This window comes from Hylaeus volcanicus, chromosome 7 (assembly GCF_026283585.1).
Source record: "Hylaeus volcanicus isolate JK05 chromosome 7, UHH_iyHylVolc1.0_haploid, whole genome shotgun sequence".
Taxonomy (NCBI): Eukaryota; Metazoa; Arthropoda; class Insecta; order Hymenoptera; family Colletidae; genus Hylaeus; species Hylaeus volcanicus.
The window spans coordinates 7,653,402-7,661,403 of record NC_071982.1 but is presented as its reverse complement, the minus strand read 5'-3'; the positions used below and the strand labels follow the sequence as shown (position 1 = coordinate 7,661,403).

Below are 8,002 nucleotides of genomic sequence, written 5' to 3'. Positions count from 1 at the left end.
AGGATCACAGGATGAGAAAGGAGGTGGCCAGGATATGAAGGGAAATTAGAGTGAAATGTGGTAGGAAATGAAGGTAAATGATGGGAAATGAAAGCTGCTCTGTGCCAGTAAATGAAGGGTAATGAAAGGGAAATGTGCTAGGAAATGAAGAGAAATTAAAGAAAATGTCCGTTCACATTTGTTTTAACTAATACAAGTAACCAGTCCACGTTTCAAATGGTTCCAAATACCAACATCATCTCATGCTGGCATTGTTAATAATTTTTAACTAATTATCACTAGAAGACACATGGTTTCACAAGCCGACTAATGGTCCTCATGTTCAATAGGGATATGTAGCGCCGTGTGTACGAAAGTGTCTAGGGATATTTCAATTGAAAGCACCCACTGTTTCTGATTTAAAATTGCACGTTGATACATCGTTCAGTCAATGTAACAGTCAATTTAATTTTCTAAGAAAAAGTTGTTGTATTCGGTGTTACGAACGGTATTTTGTGTTGTGTCAACTTTTCTATACGTTTATTCAAGGTAAGTTCGATTATGAAAGTTATTAACTTTGTAATTATGCAGGCTTCTTCTTGATTATTAAAACAATGCGTAAACGTATTATTCGAGTTGATGTTTGGACCTAAGTTAAAGTGGGCCCCCATGACCAAATAATGAATGGTTTATAAGAACATATAAAATTGTACATATTCGATGTTTAATATTAAACATCTAACATGTAAGATTATTCAGAAAAATATTACAAGTTATTGTAATGCTCCAAAGTATACAAAGAAGTAATTTTATTTATGAATTATTGTAGCGCTCTGAAGTATATGAAGAAATAACAGCAATAATGGGAAATTATTTGACCAAATTTATTTCCCTTGCTGACACAGAAAAAGAGGAAATGGATGTGCAGCCTTCCATGGATGAGGTAAACGTTAAAGAAGACGTTATGTGTACGCCAACTATGGATCGCGTAACATTGCCTACAGATCCTAGATCGATAACAATTGGTATAAATAGAACTCCGATAGAGGTAATCTCTGTATAATAACATTCAAAATATAATTGTATTAATCATACAACAATGCGTAATGCATAAAATGTATCCAATTAATAGGTATGCAAAACCTACCCTAATACTCCTGTTGGATTAAGCAAAAGGGCCATTACAGCAATTCCAAGATATTTACAGGCAAAACCATATTTAGAAACAGATATAGACCAAGTAATACCATGTTTAACACCACAAAAAAGGGAGCCAGAAATATCTGAAAGTGAAATATTCCAGTTTCCGGATGCGGTAAATTACTTACTTTTACTTCATTTATTCTTGTAAAGAATAGCATGTAACATTCAGTTAATTTGTTTCAGCAAAATAAAAGTGTAGAGAATCCGGTAACGCCAGTAACCGGTAATCTAGAAATTAAAATGTCGACGATAGAAAGAGAACGTTACGAAATCTTGGGAATCGACCCTAGGTCTCCGGCTGCTAATTTCGATAGAACACCGATATTAGAGCCAAAATCTCTACAGCGTTTAAGAGCGAGGTCTCAACTATGTCTGCGTAGAGATGGCAGTTACGAGACGGATGTATTAAACTCAAATTTTTCGTATTGCGAAACGTTGTCGCCGTTTCATATCCCTGAAATACAAGCCTTGCCTGATTTACTCGAAAATAGATTAAAACTGAATTTTCTTATTAACGATTCTAACAACAAATCGAACGATGAAACACACTCTGAAATTGGTGAGGGAATTAGCGAAGATTCAAAATTAATTTGTAGTAAAATTAATAAATGTACTTATCGAAGTTTTATCTTAATCGATATTAGGAGACAGCAAAGAGGAAAGCAAAGAGACAACTTCGGAACCAGAGACTAAAAATAACGTGCAAAATAAGGAAATCCACGTTAACAATAACGATACAATTAAAATATGGAGGGACTCGTCGATATCTGATGAACCTGAGAAATTGGAAGTAAAAATTCCAACGGATGAAAAGAAAAATGGAAATGAAATCGCTAAGGTACTTGATAACTTAAAAATCCCAAAAATTGTTATGCTTACTAATAAGAAATACGAAAGTACCATGCAAATGCTTTTGCTTTCAGATTCGAACTCCTCTTGGAAATCGTTTCAACATTGGACGAGTTCAAGCTTCGATAAACTCCCCGCAGCAAACGTTCAAGAATAAAAATGTAGTACCGAAAATGCAGGAGAACACACCACCGCACAAAAGATGCGTCGTAAGATCTAAATTAAGTGGAATACAATGGGATTCGGATTCGACTATTATTATTTAACTATTTTTAGGGTAATCGTTTGATTATAGGAATAATTAAAACGCGTAATTCATTTGCCTACCATGTATTTTATAAGTAAGACATTTCTCGAGATTATTGTAAAAAAATATAGGTTGTGTAAATGTGAGATTGCTGCAATTTTTGTATTTATTTAAGATAAAATAAATGTTTCTTAGTCAAATAATTATCTCTTGACTTTATTACGATGGATTTTCCGCGGTATGCGTTTGCATAGCTGCTCGTATCTGAGACTTGGCTTCCTGAATTGAAATTTGGAGATTCTTACTTGGTTGTACCAATTGCGACACGCTAAAATAATGTATTGATAATAACTGGATATAATGAAATATTAAAAATCGCGGGATACAAGTAATATACCTTGGGTCTTTTATCACGATTCTTTTCTTCTCGTTATCACGTTGTGGTATTAATTTTATAGTTATATTACTTTGAACTTTTTTAGGATTACTGAACAAATTCTTTTTCGAAATATCCCATTTTACTATAGTGCTGGTGTCTACAATTTCAGGCCTGACAACTCTGACTTTTACGTTGCCGTCCGCAGATTGTCCTTTATAATTTTTTCTTTTGGCTTTTCGACGATCAAATTTTGATACACCTTCTTTAACTTCGGTTGTTCTAATGATAGCTTCGTTTGGATGATACGGAGCTTGAGGTAATGCAGTGGTTGAATCATTTTCCTGATGACTATACGAAGTCGAAGGTAAACTTGGTTCAGACACAGGCCTTGGATCTATATTTTGTGGTATACCATTATATATAGAAAACAATGTTTCTCCAGGATAATGTTTAATTAGACGCTCTTCTGTAAGTGGTAAAGCTGGTGTTCTCTTTTTTCTATGATATTGCTCTCTGCAATGTGTAATTGATATTTGATATATACAATAATTTAGTTATTCTTATCAGTCAGATTGTCGATATACATTTACAACATACTTAGGAATAAATTTATCAGTATTCGGATTTACGGAGTCTTGTTGATTTCTCTTTATGCGTATAGCAACCTCTCGACATCGTTGTACAAGTTTAGCTTTAGTTTCTGCTACAGATTCCAATTCTGGTACGTAAAAAACATGTAGCAGGCCCCCGTAAAAATTTTTACCATCGATAAAGCGTTTTGCTATTCTGCATGATATTACATATAATATTACATACAAACACAGAATGAATTCGATAATGTGCGAATAATACGACAGAGTACAGTAGAAAAGTAGAAACTAATGAACCTTGCACTCTGTATACGAGCATATTGTATGTAATAAGCTTCTGTAAATTCTTCTGTGGGATAATCAGGAGCTACATGAATCTTCTTTACGTCTCCGTAAGGATCGACGAGTTTCTTTACTTCCTCGCCTAATTGAAGCTTTGGTACTCCGCATATCATCAAATGTTTTGATTCGTCGTTAATAGTATAAACCTGTTACACAGAGCTAGCGTGTCAAGGAAATATTGTAATAAAAGCAGAGTGTGCTTTGATATATTGCATATGATTCTGAATGAAATTGAATCTCTTTTAACCCTTGGACGACTTTTTATTTGTGTAAAGGTGATGTATGTGGAGAGGTTGCTTGCCAACCTAACCTCAAATCAACATTTATTAGAAATTTATTTATTAGGAAAGACATAAACATTTCAAAAAATGAAAAGACTCGAAGGAAAGGAAGTATTGCTTACAATGGTAAGCATAATTGTATGGTTGTATTTTCTAAATAAATATTTTCGAATAAATTAATGTGTTATTAGTGAAATAATGAATGGATTCTTGATGTAGTCGTCTAAAAGATAAAAGGATGTTTAATTTTGCAATTAAGTTACTGGCATATTAGACTGTCCTAGAAAGAAATCATAAGTTCAAAGCATAATTACTATTCAATAATTAATAATGCAGGCGTTTTATGTTGGATAGGATACAAGTCCACAATGCTACCTTCACGGATGTCAATCTTTTCCCTTGCCTATAAGGTGCTCGTGTATGACACAGCTTTTGTTGCACATGATGAGGGAGCTTTGTTATCACGCATGTATCACCCATGATTTATAATTCTCTATTTTAATTTAGTATTTTCTATGTATTGGCCGAACTACGAATTTGTTGGAACGACCACTAATGACATTCAACGAAACCTCACATCTGACCAGAAAAATAATTACTCCGTACAATTACTCCGGAGGAATAGCTAGCACTATAATTGTTAATAATTAACCTATATTATTCAATAAATTCATTCCAATCATATATTTCCACGTATATGAGCACTTATATTTTTTTACTTTTTTTCTGCATATCCATATCATTTTATATCGTAATTATCATAATTGAACTTCTAATTGTTGATTCGTACACTAATAATTGACTGATATTATGTTTTTTAAATAAATAAATATATCGACCAAAGTGGCGCCATCTCTCGGTGAACCGTTCAAGTTTGTTGAGAAGTACCAGTTTCCACCGTGCTAGGCTAGATAGCGCCACGATCGGAAATATTCAAATCTTAGATTTTTTACTTTTTCCAGCATATTCGCATAATTTTACATCGCAATTATCATAATTCGACTTCTAATTGTTGATTTGTGCACTAATAATTGACTGATATTAAGATTTTTAAGTTACTAAAAATACCGACTAAGTGGCGCCATCTCTCGGCGAACCGCCCAAGTTAGTTGGGCAGTACCAGTTTCCACTGTGCGCGGCTAGATAGCGCCACCATCGTGAAAATATTCAAAATATAATTCTCTACTTTTCTCAGGATGAATAAATATCTAATCGCAATAAACCCCAGTGAATTTGTATAAATTATTATTTCATATCTTATTTTGAATGTTACATTTATACGAACTACACATTAATGTTATTATGGCAATCCTGCTTTGCTGGCAACAGTGGCAACCCTGTGTTTCGTATTTCCCTATATCGTATTAGTCAAAGGCGTTAGTGGAACGTAACGTTTGGTAACCCGCCGAGAGAATAATTTTTTTAATATAACAAATTGTCATTGTAACTTGGCGAAATGGCTGCAATTAGTTTGTTGAATCCCAAAGCTGAATTTGCTAGGGCCGCTCACGCCTTGGCTGTAAATATAACAGCTGCGAAAGGAATCCAAGATGTGATGAAGACGAATCTTGGGCCGAAAGGCACAATGAAAATGTACGTATTATTTCTTGTCACGTGCGAATTCGATTCGCCTGAATTCACAGACCGCAATTTTTACAACTAAAATACGAGAAATTATGGAAAGTAGCTTGCGTTAAATTCTCCTTGTGAAAATAAATAAATAAATTCGTGTGCCACGCGAGAATTACATTCGTGACTTTTGTTAGCCTTATTAGGTAAGGTTGAAGTTTCTCGAAGTACCGGTATCGCGATACTGATGTTTCTTTCCTTTTTCTTTCGCTTCACTTAAGAATGTACTAAAATTCAGAATAAAATTGATACTATAATCGTTATTATTCTCTGTAACCGATATTAAAAGTATTTCATAATATTAAGAATAAATTATTATTCTCGACACTAAAAGTACTATTTATCTGTTCTAATTACTCGATTTTTTTAAAGGTTGGTCTCCGGAGCGGGTGATATAAAAATCACAAAAGACGGCAATGTGCTCCTTCACGAAATGCAGATACAACATCCGACCGCCACTTTGATTGCCCGAGCATCCACTGCTCAAGACGATATCACCGGAGATGGTACCACTAGCACGGTCTTAGTCATCGGAGAGCTTCTCAAGCAAGCCGATGTTTATATATCGGAGGGTCTCCATCCTAGAATGGTCACAGAAGGTTTCGAGTTGGCCAAAGCTAAAACTTTGGAAGTATTGGATTCCATGAAGGTTCCCATCGAGCCTACCAAGGAGAATCTGTTGAGCGTCGCGAGGACGTCGCTGAGAACTAAAGTTCACCCTAGCATAGCCGATAAATTGACCGAGATCTGCGTGGACGCGGTTTTGACTATCAGGCAGGAAGGTAAAGATATCGATTTGCATATGGTCGAGCTAATGGAGATGCAGCACAGAACTGCAGCCGATAGTAATTTGGTTCGTGGTATTGTGACTGATCACGGGTCCAGACACCCAGACATGCCTAAGAGAGTCGAGAATGCATATATATTGATTTGCAATGTTAGTTTGGAGTACGAGAAGAGCGAGGTAAGAAGATGAAAGAATCGACCACCTATTACAACAGTAACAAGTAACGATATTGTCTGAATTTCATAGGTGAACAGTGGTTTCTTCTACAAAACTGCGGAAGAACGAGAGAAGCTCGTGGAAGCGGAGCGTCAGTTTATCGACAATCGCGTGAAGAAAATAATCGAGCTGAAGAAGAAATTATGCGACGGAACGGACAAGTCGTTCGTCATCATAAATCAAAAGGGCATCGATCCACCGTCGTTGGACATGCTCGCCAAAGAAAATATCTTGGCTCTGCGCAGAGCGAAACGCAGGAATATGGAGCGTTTAGCGCTAGCTTGCGGTGGAACGGCTATGAATTCGTTCGATGGTTTGACAGAGGAACACTTGGGATGGGCTGGACTCGTTTACGAGCACGTTTTGGTAAATCGACTCGATATTATAAAATAATCAATTTTTGTGTACGACGAGAGATAACATTATTTCGTTACAGGGAGAAACCAAGTACACGTTCGTAGAAGAATGTAAGAAACCCAATTCTGTAACGATTCTCCTGAAGGTAAAACTGAGACTAGAAGACTTAGAAGAATGTTTTTAACGCAAACATTAACCAACGTCGTTTTAAAAATTATCAGGGACCTAACAAATACACTTTGGAACAACTGAAGGATGCCGTTCGAGATGGTCTGAGGGCTATCAAGAACGCCATCGACGATCGCGCTGTTATTCCCGGTGCTGGGGCTTTCGAAGTGGCTGCTAGCCAGGTCCTTCAACGGTACAAGGAAACAGTAAAGGGAAAACAACGATTGGGCGTGCAAGCTTACGCGGAAGCTTTGCTCGTGATTCCAAAAGTTCTTGGTAAGACGATCTACTTGCTGAACTAATAAACGCTTGTACAATTATTAAATGTATTTGTGTTTGTATATATTCAGCTGCAAATTGTGGATTCGACGCGCAAGACACGATCGTTAAATTATTCGAGGAAGGAACCGCGTTGGGTGAACCGGTAGGATTAGATATTTCGTCGGGCGAGGCGTTGAAACCCGCGGACGCTGGCATTTACGACAACTATAACGTAAAGAAACAGATTATTAACTCTTGGTAAGTAATAATTGGATAACCGAATACACACGGTTTGCGTTTGTTAATGTTACTTCTGCTGAAATACTTCCTTTTTTATTTACAGCACGATTATTGCCAGCAATCTGCTTTTGGTCGACGAGATAATGAGAGCGGGACTATCGTCTTTGAAAGGTTAAACCGTTAACAACTTGATTCAACGTTCTCGAAAAGTCATCGTCTAATTTAAATACTATGTTTGCACGATCTCTATCGAAACTTTCGCATAATTCTTAAGTTTTTATATGCTTTCAATTAACACGAAAGAACTGCGCGGAGTAACAAATACGCTCCTTCTAAATTAAAGAGCACGAAATGTCTTATTTTCTTGTTAATCGTACAAGGTACCATTAATAACCGGAAAAATGAAACAAATGTTCGCCTCGTACGTAAACTTTGTACAACGATTTAAATAAAAAAAAGTACTTGAAAACAGTT

At 36.1% G+C, this 8,002-nt stretch overlaps 3 protein-coding genes across 6 annotated transcripts; 2 read left to right on the top strand and 1 right to left on the bottom strand.

Moving 5' to 3' along the window:
- The first annotated feature begins 347 nt into the window (after positions 1–347).
- On the top strand, positions 348–2,481 carry LOC128879761 (uncharacterized). Of its 2 annotated transcripts, XM_054129200.1 has the most exons (7): positions 398–487; positions 571–724; positions 809–1,027; positions 1,112–1,294; positions 1,366–1,741; positions 1,827–2,020; positions 2,106–2,481. In XM_054129200.1, the coding sequence occupies exons 3-7, from the start codon at positions 842–844 to the stop codon at positions 2,295–2,297; spliced, it is 1,131 nt and encodes a 376-aa protein (XP_053985175.1). In that variant the 5' UTR covers positions 398–487; positions 571–724; positions 809–841; the 3' UTR covers positions 2,298–2,481. The 2 variants fall into 2 exon arrangements, with proteins under 2 accessions (XP_053985174.1, XP_053985175.1); XM_054129199.1 differs by lacking the exon at positions 571–724 and having other exon boundaries at positions 348–528.
- On the bottom strand, positions 2,466–4,709 carry LOC128879762 (RNA-binding protein 48). Of its 3 annotated transcripts, XM_054129201.1 has the most exons (6): positions 4,590–4,691; positions 4,246–4,501; positions 3,545–3,735; positions 3,255–3,443; positions 2,676–3,170; positions 2,466–2,606 (listed from the first exon to the last, which is right to left on the bottom strand). In XM_054129201.1, the coding sequence occupies exons 2-6, from the start codon at positions 4,348–4,350 to the stop codon at positions 2,498–2,500; spliced, it is 1,089 nt and encodes a 362-aa protein (XP_053985176.1). In that variant the 5' UTR covers positions 4,351–4,501; positions 4,590–4,691; the 3' UTR covers positions 2,466–2,497. The 3 variants fall into 3 exon arrangements, with proteins under 3 accessions (XP_053985176.1, XP_053985180.1, XP_053985179.1); XM_054129205.1 differs by having other exon boundaries at positions 4,185–4,709; XM_054129204.1 differs by having other exon boundaries at positions 4,230–4,709.
- Positions 4,710–5,225: 516 nt separating this feature from the next.
- On the top strand, positions 5,226–7,997 carry LOC128880259 (T-complex protein 1 subunit zeta). Its single transcript, XM_054130141.1, has 7 exons — positions 5,226–5,463; positions 5,872–6,463; positions 6,533–6,868; positions 6,939–7,004; positions 7,081–7,303; positions 7,378–7,546; positions 7,632–7,997. The coding sequence occupies exons 1-7, from the start codon at positions 5,327–5,329 to the stop codon at positions 7,702–7,704; spliced, it is 1,596 nt and encodes a 531-aa protein (XP_053986116.1). The 5' UTR covers positions 5,226–5,326; the 3' UTR covers positions 7,705–7,997.
- The last annotated feature ends 5 nt before the right edge of the window (positions 7,998–8,002 follow it).

Bases quoted from the DNA above. Each gene is read 5' to 3' on its own strand.
- LOC128879761 (XM_054129199.1), top strand. From the start codon at position 842: ATGGGAAATTATTTGACCAAATTTATTTCCCTTGCTGACACAGAAAAA. The intron at 1,028-1,111 runs GTAATCTCTGTA...TCCAATTAATAG, and splicing joins TAAATAGAACTCCGATAGAG to GTATGCAAAACCTACCCTAA. The intron at 2,021-2,105 runs GTACTTGATAAC...TTTTGCTTTCAG, and splicing joins ATGGAAATGAAATCGCTAAG to ATTCGAACTCCTCTTGGAAA.
- LOC128879762 (XM_054129201.1), bottom strand. From the start codon at position 4,350: ATGGGTGATACATGCGTGATAACAAAGCTCCCTCATCATGTGCAACAA. The intron at 3,736-4,245 runs GTAGCATTGTGG...TCTGTGTAACAG, and splicing joins AAAGATTGACATCCGTGAAG to GTTTATACTATTAACGACGA. The intron at 3,444-3,544 runs GTTCATTAGTTT...AATATCATGCAG, and splicing joins GCTCGTATACAGAGTGCAAG to AATAGCAAAACGCTTTATCG.
- LOC128880259 (XM_054130141.1), top strand. From the start codon at position 5,327: ATGGCTGCAATTAGTTTGTTGAATCCCAAAGCTGAATTTGCTAGGGCC. The intron at 6,464-6,532 runs GTAAGAAGATGA...TGAATTTCATAG, and splicing joins TGGAGTACGAGAAGAGCGAG to GTGAACAGTGGTTTCTTCTA. The intron at 7,005-7,080 runs GTAAAACTGAGA...AAAAATTATCAG, and splicing joins CTGTAACGATTCTCCTGAAG to GGACCTAACAAATACACTTT.